An 18,911-nucleotide genomic window follows, 5' to 3' on the forward strand; every position below is an offset into this window, starting at 1 on the left:
TAAGTTTGCTCCTGTTGCACACTCAACAATAATGGAGCCATCTTTACCATTCCTAAAATTACTGATTTTGTGTGTTTTTTGGATCCAACTGAGTTTTCTTCTTCGCAAAGTTGTTTGGACTCTTTCGGTTTAATCACAATGACCGGACGAGTCTTACGATTATCTGGTTTGTTACTTTTACTGCTACTGTTACTATTAGTTTTACTTTGACTAGCACGACTATGCCTTTTTACAACATCCGCAAAACTCAACAACATCATCATCATGATCACTATTACTAATTTACGTTTTTTGCGTCTGGTATTTTGGTCCGATTCTGACTGAATCGTCCTAGATGAACTGCTGTGGCGCGCGCGGCGGCACTGGAATTTGTCATCTGATTCACGACACACGTCTACGGTAAACTCTCTCCCGAGCCCCCAGCACTAAGCACTGACTCCCTTTATTATTTATCATTTTACTTATATACTAACCTTCTTATAGCTATGCAATGAACTTGAACTAAAAGCAAGCCACCGTAGAACAAACAACGCCTTGCACTTGAAATAAGTGCCGTTAAAGAAACAGCGTTCTACACCCTTGGGGTGGCATACAAAAAACTAAACAATGCGACGGCCCGATGTAAATGAAAACATGGCGCGCGGGTCGTCACATCTACCCCTACTCGATGAGTTTGAACGTGATCTAGAAAGGATCGCGTTCAAAAGAAATGGGTTCACTAGGAACGGTTACATATAAACAAACCTACTTAGCCTAATATTTGCTCCTCAGAGGTGTCCATCCTTACGCTGCTCGTGTCGTCTGTCTGCTGCAGATCCCCACTCGTCTCTATGATTCTGGGCTAGTCATCGGATTGATTTCAGACTGCTAGTGCGGCAGTCCTCGTTCTCCATTCGGTTCTAGCATTTCGAATTCGTGCCTGTGCTTTGAGTTTAGCTTGATTATTAGCACCCATTTTTTTTTCTTTTTTGTTGGCTTCCCATTCTTGTCCGACATATGGAATTTCCGTCATCATCGTCCATCTTGACTCCATCATCGTGCATCGTCCATCACCATCATCACCGTGAGTTGCTCTGTTGATGTCGCCGCAGCTTCTCGAACATGCTTACGTTGGGTTTGCACCTCTTCGCTTCCGTTCGGTTTCATTAAAAATTGATACGATCTGTTCCACAGTCTGTTAATGGTATTCCTTATACTTAGCTTCAAAATGCTAACATCGCTTAGTTAAAATTTCGTTTTGATACATTTTAACACACATTTTTCGAACGATCTTGCTTCGCTTACGAGATCAAGTTGATCTTCCCATCAGAGTTTATAACTACTGAATCCATAATATTATAATTTATTCACTGCCAGAAGCAGGATGCATGACTGCTTGTAGATATCCCAATTCCAGGATACGTTTATTCGTCCAAACCGAAAAGCACTGTAGATGCCATTATCAGCCGCATGTTTCCTCTTTGGTCCACCTTCTGTCGACATATATTTGAATATTCTTCATATAGTCGTCCGGATACCTCGTCGTTACTACCAACACTATTAGTCATCAATCGCTCCTCTGACTTGCCTTTACGCCATCCTTTCGTCCTTCCTGTCATGCCTGCCGTTGTTGTCTCGCTACCTCTGAGAAGTGATTTTCTTTGTGTTATGTATTCATTTTAATATTTACTTCTCTTTTTTAACGCCCTATTATTGTTCCTTTCATAACTTTTTATCTCATTTCTGTAGTGTATAATCTAATATTTATTTATTTTTCTGTATATATAAATATATGTATTTATTTAAACTTTGTTTATTGCATCAATCATATTTTTCATATCTGTTATTGATTTTTCATTTACCTACTTGTCTTTACTCGCATCACATTTTTATTCTCTTTTTCTTTTGTTCACCTTTGAAGCAGACCTAATTCTAATTGAAATGACATTTCTTGAGTGAGCATTTAAGTTTACATGAGCTCCACATTCTAATTGAGTTTCAACATTGTTACATTGTCTACAATTCTGGTTTGATTTTTAGTTACTTCTTTTGTACATTCGTTTAATTTTGCATTGTGTGAGCGTTTTTCTGCATTTCTGCCTGTAGCTTGTGCATTATTGTTCTGATGACACAGCAAAGCAAGTTACTAAGGTCAATCATGTCTTGCTTTCGTGCCATTATTTTAATACATACCATCATACCAAACCTGTCTCGTCCTTTATTTGGTGTCCATATTGTCTTCTCCTCCTTTGAAGACTTTTGGGAGGAGCGGGTCGTCACACTGCACTGATCATTCTTTACAGCTAATTGGTTTTCCGCATCAATTTAAAAAAAAAATGAACTTTTCATATTATCCAATTTCTCACAAATTAAATTTTCAAGACCATTTACATTTATTCTAATGTCTGCCATCCCACTTTTAACCGCGATGTCCACCTGAGCAACAATGTGGTCTCGCATGCCAGTGATCGAGTCCGAGAGTTGAAAAACCTTCTTCATCTCCTCCTCTATCCTTTTGACGCGCGAGATCAGATCATTCTGCTCGTCACAACTCTGATCTGATAGACAACTATCACACTTGAACAGAACATTTGCATTATCTGCTATAAGCCTCGCCGCAGTCTTAGTGAGTGCCGCACAAGCGAAATGGAACGTTCCATTGCACGGACCTACACATGTAACTGGGAGCCCACTCATAGCAATAAATAGACTGCTCGCATACATTACACACATCCATTTTACCAAATTAAACGCTAACACTGTTAGCAGCGACATATACAGGGGAGGAGAACACAAAATAAAATTTTACCGCCACAGCTCACTATACAAAAGCAATAGCGCGCCGGGGGAAAAATACTAAATTAAACAAAAACGAGTTGCTAGGCAACCTTTCCTCTACTTATCCTGTTAAAAAAACACAACGGGAACGCGTTGGAATAGTCCTTTCGCGGCACACGGCACTATTTCACACGAAATTATGAATTTCTTTTCACAGCACAACTAAACAAAAACACTGCTTTGTACGCCATACTACAGAAAAAAACATACGATTCAGGGACTATTTTCTATGTTTTTTTAGTCTAGTTCTTTCATTTGGTCGGCTCAATCTTTTAGCTTTACGGAGTCGATTATTCATTGTTCATTGGTTGTAGCAAATTCACATAATTCTATGTCTAGTAGGAGTTGGGGCGAGCACTCGTGGCTTACCTGAGGTTATAAGGGTACATTTCCGAGGGTAAGGATCAGGGGAAGTGACAGTTTTCTTGATTTCACTTGATTGACGGTCGTTTGTGATCAGGGTAACTCGTTGAAAATCAACGATTCAGATAAAGATAATGGCATTCTCATTTTGGTTACACTCATGATAAGTACAAATCCATAAATCACAATGGACAGAAATAGCGATAATCTCTGATTATCATCATCAGCTCTCTTCACTGAAAATTCCCCATGTAAGGCTAATCAAATACCCTATAATATGGGTATTTTTGGAAAGGGGATGACGTATAGAGATCGAAAATCGATGTTTAATATTTGACAATTTGATATATAAATACCTACATGTACCTACATGTAGAATGAAAAACAGAATGTGCAGAAACGCTTCCGTATTGAAATGGGCCTGATCGTCGACAAACCTCGTTCAGGTGGGTCAGGAACTTCAAACGATGGGAATAGCGCGCGACGTTTCTTTCAAAATTGGCAAAAATCAGCTAACATAACTGGTTTGAACGCAAACCTATTATACAGATGCAAGTCTATCCTTGAAGCTTTGTCGTCAGGACTCGAAATAAACGGCTCGAAATTTGAAGAATATTGCCACGAAACTGCGAAGGAATTAGTACGCGTCTATCCCTGGTTATACCTGTCTACAACGGTACATAAAGTGCTCATCCATGGAGCTAAAATCATTTCATCTTTTCTTGCCAATTATTATCGGAAGAAGCACAAGAAAGTCGGAATAAAGACATCAAGCGCTACAGGCTGAGCCATACCCGAAAGTATTCACGGACAGCAACAAATACTGACCTACTAAATCACCTTTTGGAATCATCGGATCCATTGATATCTTCACTAAGAGCACTTCCAGATAAGAAACAGTTATCATTATCTGATGATGCCAAAGCTCTCTTAGTGGACATGGATCAGCCCAGTACAGATGGAACAGAAGAAAGTGATCGTATTTTGACTATAATATTGTTTATAACTTTGACAGTTATGGTCAAAGAGGTAAAAGCTCTTCGGGTCAAATGTGTGTTTTGTGATTTCGAATAACATTCTATAACAAACCTCGTTGATAAAATCGCGTCCAAAAAAGTTATTTAAAAAAAAACTGTTTTTGGGGGGTCATTTAAAGAAAACGTTCGTTAACTCGTTACGCAATCGTTTTACGAAGTTAGTGTTTTCAGCAAAGTTGTTAAATGTCAAATAAATAATCTACAACTTTGCTGAAGACACCAACATGATTTGAGCAAGTTTGTAAAATTTTAATTTTGCCCTGCCCTTCTAGGTGGATAGATCAGCAATATCTCAGCACCAAACGATAGCCCTTTGAAAACTCTGCAACTCTTCTGAAGACACCATCCTTCTAAAATGTCGTTTTCATACCGAAAAATAAAAAACGCACGTTTTGGGGGGTTTTGAACCACTGTGAAATGGTTTGCTTACAAAAAGTTTGTATGCCCTTTCCACATGTGGCTCTTGATTTTTGATTTGAAATATATATCAATATATATAAAAATGAATTTCTGTCTGTCTGTCTGGCTGTCAGACCCTTATAGACTCGGAAACTACTGAACCGACCGTTGTGAAAATTTGTATGCAGGGGTTTTGGCGCCGAGAAAGGTTCTTATGATGGTTCAAGACCCCTTCCCCTTCTGTAAGAGGGGGGGGGGGGGAGGTGGCTCCCATACAAATGAAACAGAAATTTCTGCATAACTCGAGAACTAATCAAGCAAATGGAACTAAATTTAGCATGAGGAGGTCATAAGGGGTATCGCCTTAGATAAGAGGAGGGAGGGGGCTATGCACAATAGAATGCTTTTTTTTTTAAATCGACGCTTAAGCTCAAGCTAACATTGAATCCCGAGCAAGGTCGTACACACTCAGCTAGTACAATATAGAAATGCATAACGGCGCGGTGGTCGCTACCCGAGTCTTGTCACTATTATCAAGTCATAAAAAGTAACAAGGCCTAAAATGTGATCCTTTGATAACTGGAAAATCCTGATTCCCTAGATTGAAGTTGTCACGACTAGAGTTCGGTGGTAGATCTTATACCAGTTACGCACCACAAAAAGGTGATTTCCCAACGTTACTGGTTTAAAAAGATAAAAAAATCAAAATGGAACGAACTCACCAAGTTTAGCCAATTGAACCTGAAGGTTGCCTGACATGTGTTGATGTAGAAGTCCAAATTGTAGACGAAGCTTGACGAAGATCAACATGAACCAGTCCGGTTTATGGTAGTTGCGCGGAATGTCTACCTTCGATTTGAGATAAACAAATGTTACATTACATGTTTGTGATTTTAAATAGATTGAGGCAAAGTACTGTGTACTTCTACGTAATCCAATATTTTATTTATTGGTGCGTCAGACAACGTCGTCGCGATATCGTCTCACTAAAATCTCCCCCATTGATGAAATATAATATTTTTTTGACGAGATTTTTTAACCGAGCGATGAACGCTGAAAAGTTCGGATGTTCGGATGCATGTAGTCGATTTGTGATGTGCATTTGCAAGCCTTTGCGTGGCCAATTGTCAAGTTCAATCAATGAAAAACTCTTTTATCAAGTCAAAAACAGAATGACTAACATGCAACATGGATTCTTAAAGGACGTTCAACAAATACAAATTTACTTGAATTCTTCAACTATTCATTGATTGTAATGGACAATGCTCTCTTTACGGACTTCAGCAAGACATTTGATCAAAATGACGTACCCTTGCTACTCTTTAAATTGGAAAAAAATGGGAAATTGACCCAGGACTTCTCAAATGACTCGAATAATATGTTACTAATTGCCAAAAATTACTTAGATTCAAAGAAAAGAAATCAAATCCCATTCAAACTTGAATCATGATGCTGTCTTGAGCAAAGCTGCTTTTTATAGAACAAGCTACATGTGCTGAAATTCTGAGCTTAAACAAGTATGCTGAACCAGTTTTATGCACGAATGAGTGAAGGTATGTTATTTCTCCATACATTTAAAAAACAATCCCCATACAAACTTTAAGCCAAAAGCGCCAGCTCGTGTTACATCTAAATGAGCTGAAATTTTCAGAGAATGGTTTTCTCAGCTAATGGCACATATATGAGGTATCCACACAAATAGGTTGTCAAGGCAGTTTGTTTTGAATCCGCTCCTCTCTTATACTAGACCCTCTCTAATCAGTACCTATGCATATTCGCGGAAAACGAATAAATAGGTATGTACATTTTTTTATACCGTTTATGAATCAACACTCAAAGGGGTAAAATATCAAATTTGGAGTGAATTTGAAAGAAATGAAACTTGAAGTGCAGAGCGTACTGCCCACTGGACGAATCTGAAGCCTGGCCAAGTGAGTGGGGTATGGGTTTATTTGATTGAATGTCATTTCCAATTTATATATTGATACATTCAAACCATTGCACAGTGGTTGGAATGCTCAATATCACGAACTTTTTTATTTGCGCCTTCAATGTCGGTTTTTTCACTATGATGTCTTTAAAAGAGTTTTTGTATAAAATAAGGCGCAAAGACTTGTGATAACTTTTAGTTCGGAACTCCACCACAGGCGGCGCTGCAAAAACTAACTTTTTACATTTACAAGATAGGTATGTGGTGTCTTGAGCAAAGTTGTAGATAATTTTACTTCAAAAATCTTTGCTCAACACACCAATCCTCTATATTCCTTAGTTTTTAAGATACGTAGCGTTTTATATGACTGTTCAACAAATTTTAGTTTTTTTTTTTTCAGTTTTTATACCATATTTCAAAAGCTATAGGTTTGAGAAGACCATAATGTTTCACAAATATTTAAATTTTAACAAAATACAAAACTTTGTTCAAGACGTCCAAAAGGTATCGATTACACAGGCTGAGTTATTCACAAATGTAGTAAAAAAATTACATATTTTGTGCCCTCACAGACAAAAGCCGGCAAAATCCGGCAAGTGAATCTTGAATAGGATGAAAGCTTGTTCAAGAGTGATCTCAATTTCCATTGAAACATTTGTCCCTTTTAGTATCCTCGTTGATTGTTTTGTATTTTTAAAAGGTCGTTCCGTAGTTCAGTGACAGCGCGCATTTGTCAAAGACTGAATCAAAGTAGGCTCAGTGATAATATAGCAAAGTTTGGTCACTCATTGAGTGGTTTTGCTGCATTAAACGCATATTACTTAGAAAATAATCCTTTTATAGTGAAGTGAAGGTTATTTTTTCAACATTTCCGTAGCAGATCCGAAATGTGAGAAAAGCAATGAAGGTAAGTGCAACCATGTAGTTAATAAGGTATTCAGTGTTAATTTCCAATTCATGATATAAATGAAAGTTATTTGTTTGTGACAATTTCAAAATAGTTTAAATTATAAGTTATCAAATAAAATTTCAGTTGAAACCGACAGGCGAAAGCTTTTTAAACTGTGGAAGGAATATAAGGGAAACGACATTGATAAATCAAACGTTGTGTCCAGAGAAGATTTGACTGTTACGGCATTGATTATGTTTCAATGCCAGAAGTTGCAGCTGAAGTCAGTAATTTTGTGAAGGCGACATGCAAATATTAAAAAAAAAATTGTGAGAAAACCACAACCGGACCATGTCATACATGCTTGAAAGCAGTCGTGGTTATTTCGATGGCCCCTTCAAACTACCACAGAAAGTTGTTGATCGTTTCCCTTGTACTTCTGGATCTTCCCGCCGTGGAAGAAAAGCTTTGGCGTTCGAAGAAAGTAGCGAGGTTGTTAAGAGACGCAAGACGTCTGCAATGCGGTCTAACTACCCAACAGATGAACTTGCATTTGCAACCCAAATGAAATTACGTGAGAATGGTAAAGAAGATGCAGCGTTCATTGTTAAACAGGCAACGCAAACAACTCCGACAAAAGCCGTGAAAATGGTTTCGGCTATGCAATCATCCAAAAATGGCTTTGTACCCTACTCGGAGTCGGAAGCTCTTGCGTTAATATTGAATCTTAATTTATCAAAAGACCAATACGAAAAGCTTCGTAATGGAGCTCTGGATCGGAATGTGCCTTTGTATCCGTCATACTACAAAGTGCTGCAAGCTAAAAAGTGCTGTTATCCCAATACAGGGTTAGTAGTTTCGGAAACGTCTGCAGAAGTGAAACTAAAGGATCTCTTGGAGCACACGGCAATGAGGATTGTTGATGCGAATGCGTGTGTGTGGGGATTTGATGGCACAACTGGATTAAGCGAACACAAGCAAGCATTTGGCGATGATGACGGAACTAAATCCGATGCAAATATGTATGTTTGTAACATCCATTGTGCCGATCAAACTTGAATCAAATGGGAACATTTTTTTCCAGAACACACGTCCCTCCTCAACTCGGTACTGTCGACCACTGCGAATACAGTATGTTTCTGAAACGACTGAAGTTACGTTGTTCGAAAAGAAGTACATCGATAACCAAATCGACAAGATGCAACCCATCGTCATTAAAAAAAAGGGCGGACGCTGAAAATTTCCTGCAACTTGCTATTAACTATGCTCGACGACAAAGCTATAAATTCCCTAACGGAAACAAAATCCTCACAAACTTGCTATCTGTGCGGTGCAACTCCCAAGAAAATGAACGAGATTGACCGTGTAAGAACAAGAGCTGTGGACAATGACCGGTGCCAATATGGTTTATGCACACTCCATGCTTGGATACGATTTTTCGAATACAGTCAGGAATCCTTATTGCCGGATTCCTTATTGCCGGTATCTCTTATTGCCGGATCCTTATTGCCGGGCTATCCGCGAATAAGGATACCCACAGCTTATGGGATTTTCACTAATGGGGGCTGTAGTGGATTATCTCATTTGTTTCAATACATAAAGCTATACTGTCTTCGACAAAGTTGCTGTACTGGGTTAGACCAACAAGCCTGTGCCATTGGATTCAGGTTAAATTGGGAACTACGCCGCTAGAGGCGCTTTACTTTTATGTTACTTATGACGGGCGCTATAATATATGGATCATATTTCCAACATAGAATATTTCGTGATCCTGACCATATAGAAAGTTACTGTCTTCAGCAAAGTTGTTCAGGTGACCAAGTCCTTTTGGATGGTGGCCATATTAGTTCAGAACTCTCTCACTACGCAGCGCTAGTGTGCATGTACATTTCCTATATAAACTGTATCTCGAGAGCCTGGCCATATAGAAAGTTGCTGTTTTCTGCAAAGTTGTGCAGGTGATCAAGTCCTTTTGGATGGTGGCCATATTAGTTCAGAACTCTCTCACTACGCAGCGCTAGTGTGCATGTGAAATTCTTATATAAACTGTATCTCAAGAACCTGGCCATATAGAAGATTACTGTCTTCAGCAAAGTTGTGCAAGTGATCAAGTCCTTTCGGATGATGGTCATATTAGTCCAAAACACGCTCACTACGCGGCGCTAGTGAGCAAGTAAATTTCCTGTATAAGCTGTATCTCGAGAACCTGGCCATATAGAAGGTTACTGTCTTCAGCAAAGTTGTTCAGATGAATAACTCCTTTCGGATGATTGTCATATTATTTCAGAACTCTCACACTACGCGGCGCTAGTGTACACATGAACTTCCTTAATATGTTATGTCTCCAAAGCTTGTCCATGTTGCCGATGTTGCTGTGCAATGTGAGAACAGGAACCGGAAAAGGGATGACGTGTAGAGGCCGGAAATCGATGTCAGATGCCATTTTGGAATCCAAGATGGCGGGCATCGGCTCAAGAAAAACTGTCAAATACCCTACAATATGGATATTTTTGGAAAGGGGACGACGTGTAGAGGCCGGAAATCGATGCCAGATGTCATTTTGGAATCCAAGATGGCGGCCATACGGTCAGGAAAAACTATCAAATACCCTATAATACAGGTATTTCCAGAGAGGGAACGACGTGTAGAGGCCAGAAATCGATGCCAGACGCCATTTTGGAATCCAAGATGGCGACCATCGGGTCAAGAAAAACTGTCAAATACCCTACCATATGGGTATTTCCAGATAAGGAACGACGTGTAGAGACCGAAAATCGATGTCAGACGCCATTTTGGGATCCAAGATGGTTGCCATCGTTTCAAGAAAAACTATAAAATACCCAACAAAATGGGTATTTTCGGATAGGAGATGACGTGTAGGGACCGGAAATCGATGTCAGATGCCATTTTGTAATCCAAGATGGCGACCATAGGTTCAAGAAAAACTGTCAAATACCCTACAATATGGATATTTTTGGAAGGAGACGACGTGTAGAGGCCGGAAATAGATGCCAGACGACATTTTGGGATCCAAGATGGTGGCCATCGGGTCAAGCAAAACTGTCAAATACTCTACAATATGAGTATTTCCGGAAAGGAAACGACGTGTAGAGGCCGTAAATCGATGCAAGATGCCATTTTGGAATCCAAGATGGCGGCCATCAGTTTAAGAAAAACTGTTTAATACACTACAATGTGGGAATTTCCGAAAATGGATGACGTGTAGAGGCCAGATATAGATTCCAGACGCTATTTTGGAATCCAATATGGCGGCAACATGTTTTCCATGGTCACCATAGCCGATCGAACTCCAAACGAAACTAGAACCACACTACCGTTCATACTGGTGACAACGCTCTGATGAGACAACGAAACCTTACCCCCAAGCTCCTTCCCTGATCGTATCCTTCGACAATGTACCTCTCTTACCTCGAGTAAGCCGCGAGTATTCGGCCCAACTCCTACTAGACATAGAATTAAGTGAATGTTGTTACAAACAAAGAACAATGAACTATCGACTCCGTAAAGTTAACGTGATTGAGCCTTCCAAATAAACGAACTAGTTAAAAAAAATATGTTTTCCATATATAAGGCTTACCAAGAATATTGCGTATAATTTATTGTGTATAGCGTATCACTGAGCAAGATCGCAACATAACGTGGAAAATTCCTCAAAACAATAAAACGCTTTTAATTGTTTTGTTTTTTTTTTCTATCGTAAACTACAGATTTATTCCTGGACCCCTCTACAGTGAATATGGTTGATATTTTCATTAACCACCTGGTGCGGCAGAAATCGAGTTAAAACTAAATCAACTCTCCGAGATCGAAAGTTTATGCACATTGGACAGCAATGTTGAACGGAGTGCAAAAATGCAAGATTTGCTAAGGGAAGTCGAGACCCATCTCACGGTGTGGAAGATCGAGAGTGACTAGAATGCATAAAACATGACAGCGCTGGTTGGTTCTTTGTTATCGAAAGAGAAAATAAAATGTGGAATAAATCTGTAGCTTACGATAGAAAAAAACAAAACAAATCAAAGCATTTTATTGTTTTGAGGAATTTTCCACGTTACGTTGCGATCTTGCTCAATGATACGCTATACACAATAAATTATACGCAATATGCTTGGTAAGCCTTATTTATGGAAAACATGTTGCCGCCATATTGGATTCCAAAATAGCGTCTGGAATGTATATCTGACCTTTACACGTCGTCCCTTTTCGGAAATTCCTACATTGTAGGATATTTGATAGTTTTTCTTAAAACCGATGGCCGCCATCTTGGTTTTTAAAATGGCGTCTGGCATCGGTTTCCGGCATCGGTTTCCGGCCTCTACACGTCCGGAAATACCCATATTGTAGGGTATTTGACAGTTTTTATTGAACCAATGGCCGTCATCTTGAATTTCAAAATGGCATCTGGCATCGATTTTCGGCCTCTACACGTCGTTTTCTTTCCGGAAATACTTATATTGTAGAGTATTTGACAATTTTTCTTGACCCGATGGCCGCCATCTTGGATTACAAAATGGCATCTGACATCGATTTCCGGTCTCTACATGTCATCTCCTATCCGAAAATACCCATGTTGTAGGGTATTTGACAGTTTTTCTTGAACCGATGGCAACCATCTTGGATTCCAAAATGGCATCTGACATCGATTTCCGGCCTCTACAGGGTCGTTCCCTATCCGGAAATACATCTTGGATTCCAAAATGGCATCTGACATCGATTTCCGGCCTCTACACGTCATCCCTTTTCCGGTTCCTGTTCTCACATTGCACAGCAACATCTTATATGGACAAGCTTTGGAGTCATAACATATTAAGGAAGTTCATGTGCACACTAGCGCCGCGTAGTGTGAGGGTTCTGAAATAATATGACAATCATCCGAAAGGAGTTATTCATCTGAACAACTTTGCTGAAGACAGTAACCTTCTATATGGCCAGGTTCTCGAGATACAGCTTATACAGGAAATTTACTTGCTCACTAGCGCCGCGTAGTGAGCGTGTTTTGGACTAATATGACCATCATCCGAAAGGACTTGCTCACCTGCACAACTTTGCTGAAAACAGCAACTTTCTATATGGCCAGGCTCTCGAGATACAGTTTATATAAGAATTGCACATGCACACTAGCGCTGCGTATTGAGAAAGTTCTGAACTAATATGGCCACCATCCAAAAGGACTTGATCACCTGCCCAACTTTGCTGAAAACAGCAACTTTCTATATGGCCAGGCTCTCGAGATACAGTTTATATAGGAATTGCACATGCACACTAGCGCTGCGTAGTGAGAGAGTTCTGAACTAATATACCATCCAAAAGGACTTGGTCACCTGAACAACTTTGCTGAAGACAGTAACTTTCTATATGGTCAGGATCACGAAATATTCTATGTTGGAAATATGATCCATATATTATAGCGCCCGTCATAAGTAACATAAAAGTGAAGCGCCTCTAGCGGCGTAGTTCTCAATTTAACCCGAATCCAATGGCACAGGCTTGTTGGTCTAACCCAGTACAGCAACTTTGTCCAAGACAGTATAGCTTTATGTATTGAAACAAATGAGATAATCCACTACAGCCCCCATTAGTGAAAATCCCATAAGCTGTGGGTATCCTTATTCGCGGTTCCTTATTCACGCCCCCGTTACCCCGGCAATAAGGATTCCTGACTGTACTTCTTACAGTAGCAGCACCTACCCCACCCGTGTCCCCTGGAGATCGTCAAGTCGACGATGACAGGAGCACATACCGTGGTAAGGGGTAAACAATAGCTGCAATTTCCAAACCTACGACTGTGGATGCCTTCCTTCGAATAACAACTGGAGTGCGGTAAAAATCGGTAGAACTGTTTCAAACACATCGTTGGTACTTGAGCGGTCGGCGATCATCTCTTTTTGCCAGTGGTGGCGGGGGGACACACACCCCTCACCATCCCTCTCCAAAGGGGGGAGTTTGGTAAAGAGAGATGATAAAACCGATTTGTACCTTCCTTAAAAGTTGTCCTAGCTCGCTATCTACTCTTCTATATGCAATTTTCACACTTCCGTAATCTAAACGGAACTATCAATTCTATACTTTCATCTCCTCCTCATCTATCGTATAAAAATTACCACTTCAGTCAGTTATTCGAAATTAGCATCTTCAACTATGTGTTCTTTGGTGTTTCCTAGCGGATAGTCAGGTTGGTGTTCGCTGATTCAAAGAATGGATGGGATGTCTGTCCAGAGTTGGGCGTTGTTGAACTTATGGAACTTGCACAACATTTTATATGAGTATCCAAGTAACCAAATAGTCACAAAGTAGCTTTGAATGTGGGTTCAGAGTGAGACAATGTCACTGAGACGCAATATGGTAACTTGGATATTCGAATAAAACTATTGTTATTATATGGTCTACGATTCAAGATTGATTTCTGTAATGATAAGTATCACGATCTTCATCAAAACTTAAGTATTATTGACCATAATCATAACAATCAATTCGTAGATAAATTGAAATACATATATAAAAGGAAAGGGACGGTCCAACAGGGCACCCGATTGAAGCGATTTGGAGTGAGAATGCCAACTCCCTATTGATAACATTTCGTGGATAAAGGGACTTTTATCCCCACTCGTTGGGGCATCTTCCTGTTTGGGGGCTTGTCTTTTCAACCAATTGGCTGATCAAGTTGCTGGAAGGAGATTCTTTATTGTTCCGTAGGTGCGTATAGGCAACTTTGCCTATAGATCTACCCAATCCGTTTTTGGCCCTTCATACAGCGGCATGTTGAGGACAATCAGAGGTTATTAAGCTTGATCAAGACAAACATAGAAGAGAGCCCACTGCTGTCGGACTTACTTTCCGTGCTACAATGGCACAAATCTGAGGGTTGGCCCGTTGAAAAAAATGATAAAAAAAAATCTCTCATATAAACGTGCGCCAATCTAATGTACATTGTTAGCTCGGTGATTCCAAAATCGGTGGCAGTCCTGTGAACTATTTGCGCCTTTACAGGAAAGTTATATTGGTATGTAAAGGAGGCGTCCTATTCCAGAAACTGCACCAGCATCGCTGAGTACGTATAGATTGTTTTCATGATCTGCAAACGATTGCAATGGATTGGTCAATATTTCGAACTACCAAACCAATGAACACTCACCTCCACAAATGTCTCCATATTGAGTAGCGCCAGTCCACCGACCGTCATCTCCACTGCGTTTTGCGATCGATGAAGCATAAAGGCCATCATCTTCTGCTCCTCAGTTGAAAGTCTATACCAACAGGTATCGTACAATGCCCGCATAATTTGATCGTTCTGCAATTTGCAACAATTTTAATCAATCTTCCTCATTGCCACCAACTTGCAGTTTGTCACCTTAATCGTCAAAATAGTTCCCAGGACACAGAATTCCAACAGTTGAAAAAAAGAAAAAATCAAAAACGTAAGTGCACCTATGTTGTAGGTCATGTAGAAGTTGAACAACGACAGTGCAATACAGGCTACTGAAGACAGCACTTGTACAAAAACGCAGACTCCGTAATGTTCATCCAACATCTCCTCGTAACTGAAATGAGCCACAAAATTACTGAGCTGTTTTAATCCCATTTCAGCGTTTATATTACGCGATAAGTTCCTGATGCATAACGCATATCTCCAGAACCTTTTTTCGAGTCTCGTGGTCCATTCGATCCTCCTTCTCCGTCAGCTTATCTAATTCTTTAAGACCATTAATGAACACATCTGCTATTCCAGGCATATGCCCAACAACTATGATGATTCCTAAGTCTGCAGCGATAATTCCCGCCACAGCCATAAATATCAGCAGAAGATGAAAAATGGTTGTCGTGATGAAGCCCGTTGTAGAAACCGTCTCTATTCCTGGTATATGCAAATTGATCAGCAACATTCGTTCTTGGAAACGTATGTAAGTCACTATTGGATATATTAGGAAACCAAGGCCACCGCTAATGCCAACCACAAGAAAAAGCCTAAACGCATAGGTGATCAAAACTACCCAATACACCAATCGGCTGTTGTTCTCTTTGTGTTTGATGTTCCTACCGTAGACAGATATAAGTCGTTGGTGATTTTCTTGGTAGTACTTATCACTTATCAATGCATTGAACGCTTTCACAAGAGTGGATATACCCATCCCAAAAAGCGATAGCGTTTCAATCACTTGGAACCAATCGCCCCAATGTAGTATGACCGTATATCCACTGAATACCATAAACAGCATCAGGCAAAAGGAACTGAACATCGTCATCTTATTTGGCTTGAATTCTATGTCCAGGACGTCATATCCGACGAACCGTAGCTGCCAGCGCAGATGTGCGATCAGCTTTTCGTACATATCGATAGCGTAAATTTGGGCCAGTGCTTCTTCATCGAAGATTAGAAAAAAGCGCTTCTGAATGCGATGGAGATCCATGTCGGACGGTTGTTCGTTAAGGACTGAGCCAGGCCACCCTGAATGGGATGCTCGTTAATGGGTTTTGCGTATGTACATTATTAATCTAGCACATTGCTCCAGCAAGTCACCGTCTACGTTGTACATTAGGGTGGGTCAACTATACCACCCTCTGATCCCCTCAGCTCTTTCAATTCCCTTACCATCTGGATTTGCGGGAGAGCTTTATGGAAACGGTCCGAAACTGTTCAATTGCTTGTCGAAAAATAAAAAATCACTCAATGTTTACCAAACCTGGTATTTAGATTAGGAAAACTATACAGAACAACTTCGTGCAAGACCGCAAATCGAGCTGATTTCTGTGTAAAAAGTTATTATTTAATTATTATGGCCATGGCCGACAGAAAAAAAATCGAATCGATGTGCGGTCTTGGACGAAGTTGTTCTGTATAGTTTTCTCAATCTGAGTCTCAGCAAGCATATGAATAGTTTTGTTCCGTTTTCCACAAACTTTAAAGCTCTCCCGCAAATCCAGGTCATTACCGAGATCGATCAAATTTGGTACAGTTCCTGGAGACCTCAATACGAATCGAAAGAGCTGTGGAGAGCCAGGGGTTGTGATGCGTCATATAAACTTACCTACCCTATTGTACATGCATTAACATGAACCTTGTTTTGCACTGATATGATTCCCTTCGTAGAAACAATTATAATGGAACAATCAGAAGTTGAGATACATCAGCGAAACTGCTTTCATTAATTTCATTAGGGCTCATGAAAAAGCATATGTTTGAGAAAATAAAAAGAGATTTATTTCAAATGAACAGCGTGATTATCTTTCACCCCAGCAGTCCTTTGTTTAATCCAAGGTTGCAAAGACTCATTTCAGCTAAAATAATGTTTTTCGGAATAGTAAAACCAAAAGATGGTATGATGGCATGTTTCACTTGTAACTTACAAGAAGAGGTTACAAAGTATGCGTTGGAAACATAAAACCTGTAAATTTTGCTTTCTATGAGTCACAATCAGCAATTTGCTGATCCCTGAGTGAGTGAGTTTGTGAAAAATCGCTGATTGTGACTCTCATGAAGTGAAATAAACAGGTTTAATATGTCAAACACATTCTTTGCAACCTCTTCTTGTATCCTACCAATTCAAAATTTGATCATGGCATCTAATTATTTCATAATTTAGAAAAACATTGTTTTAGCTGAAATGAGTCTTTGCAACCTTGGTTTAATCCAAGTCGGTGCTGCCGGGATGTTCTGTGGCATAACATTTCTGATCACGCCTTTCTTAGGAAGGGAAGTGCAGGCGTTGGTCCCTGGTTCATGAGTTGATGGATCGATAGGTCCAGGTGTGGGAGCTCGACGGAAAACAAATCAAGGAAAAATAATTATTTCAAATGAAGCTACGATACGTTTCTATAAAAAAAAAATGAACATTTATGTAAGGTCCGTTATCAGCTGTTTGACGTAACATTGTCATGATGTGAGAACATAAGCGTTGTACAGCATTTAAATCGATTTTACGAATGCAGCTTTAGATTCGGTTTATCGGCTGATTACAATTCTTGGCGCTCCAATTGTTTTTGTACATCAACGAACTCATATTTCCAAAAACATCTTTAATTGGGCGACACTGAGGCAAGTTTGTTGGATTGCGGTTCTTTTGGTACATACGGGATATTTTGATTTTCCAAGAAGCATAATTGCAAACATAACCGCAAACATTAGTTTTGGTACACTTCTTGGTTGATAGCCAAACCGCTAGGCTTGAACCATGGCTGAGAAATTCTTCTCTCTCTGATATGGCGATATACAGCATCACTCTCTGTTAAAACTTGTGTTAGAACTTGAATCTTACATTTGGAGATGTTGTACAGCTATTTTCTGAATAATATTGATCATTTCCAGGAATGTGAGATTTGGAAGAGAGGAAAGTAACTTTCATCATCCAAAACGAGACATTTTCCTGAATAATTTCTTGTCATCCAACGGCATTGGATTTTCACGTTCGAAATTAGATGATCGGTGCATTCTGGAGTACTTCATTTCTTTCGACACACTATTCCTATCCTTTTCAACGTTTTACAGGTTGCGTGGAATTGAACTTTTTCGCGGCGTCCCGCTGACTAATCGAATCTTTGTTGTTGAACGAATCCCTCTTCCGAACTGTTGTCAAGGAGCCAGAATACGATAAACAGTAGAAATTGTTCTGTCTTCAATGAATTTCACAAGATATATTTCCATAAGGATTTAGATGGCTAATTTACTTCTCTGATTTGAAATGATCCACCGAAAACTTTTTCCCCCGAGTTTCGTGTGTTTTGAAGAACTGTACAATGCGCTCACGAAGTGTTTCTTGTTTTGATGCCACTTTGAACACAAATGAGCATGTAAAAACAAAATAAAAAAGTCTATAGTTTTTATGGAGAGAGAGAGCTTTGATTTCCATAAGCTTTCTCTTTTTTGTGGACTTTTGTGGTTTGGTCTGAGAGGGTTGAAGTTATTCTTATTTTTTAGTTATCACCCGTTAATTTTCATATCGATCTCTTTGCATGACATGTTCGGAATATGACGTTGCTAGAGTCCCCTTTTTGAATATCCTTGAAGTCCAAGGAGACTAGCTCTATTTTATATGAATGTAATTTACACATTCTTAAATTGTGCAAACGACTGTTAACGTAGGCGATGGATAGCTAAAATTGCTTAAAACCAGCCTATGTAGTTTATGGACAGACCCTTGCGAAGTTTCTGGCAGTTTTCTGATGGATTTACCTTGCTGGAAAAGATAGTAGTTTCCCGTTCTTATGACTATGTTCTTATGGTACTATTGAAAGGGATTAAACACTTCAATACACAGAAAAAGAGATCAAACGGAAGTCTTCTTTTGATGAGCCATTATATACAAACGTACTAAAAAATACTATTGTTCTGTCTTCAATTAATTTCACAAGATATATTTCCATAAGGATTTAGATGGCTAATTTACATTTAGATTTTTCAATTTGTGTCGAACTGGTCGACAAGATACAAAAGCAAGCTGGGACTGATTGATTGCTCATCTCA

The 18,911-nt window shown here is 39.5% G+C and overlaps 1 protein-coding gene across 1 annotated transcript in view; it reads right to left on the reverse strand.

Annotated features, from left to right (window-relative positions):
- Positions 1–18,911, reverse strand: part of LOC135710234 (putative odorant receptor 83c) — a 41,396-nt gene that overhangs the window by 20,680 nt on the left and 1,805 nt on the right. Inside the window, exons 2-3 of the mRNA XM_065232750.1 lie at positions 14,805–14,994; positions 14,589–14,744 (exon numbers count right to left, since the gene is read on the reverse strand). Coding sequence (XP_065088822.1) covers positions 14,589–14,744; positions 14,805–14,994 — 346 coding nt within the window. The remainder of the gene's footprint in view (positions 1–14,588; positions 14,745–14,804; positions 14,995–18,911) is intronic.

This window comes from Ochlerotatus camptorhynchus, unplaced genomic scaffold (genome assembly GCF_037179485.1).
Source record: "Ochlerotatus camptorhynchus isolate MF236.1 unplaced genomic scaffold, CSIRO-AGI_Acam_v1.1 ptg000372l, whole genome shotgun sequence".
NCBI classification, from domain to species: Eukaryota; Metazoa; Arthropoda; class Insecta; order Diptera; family Culicidae; genus Ochlerotatus; species Ochlerotatus camptorhynchus.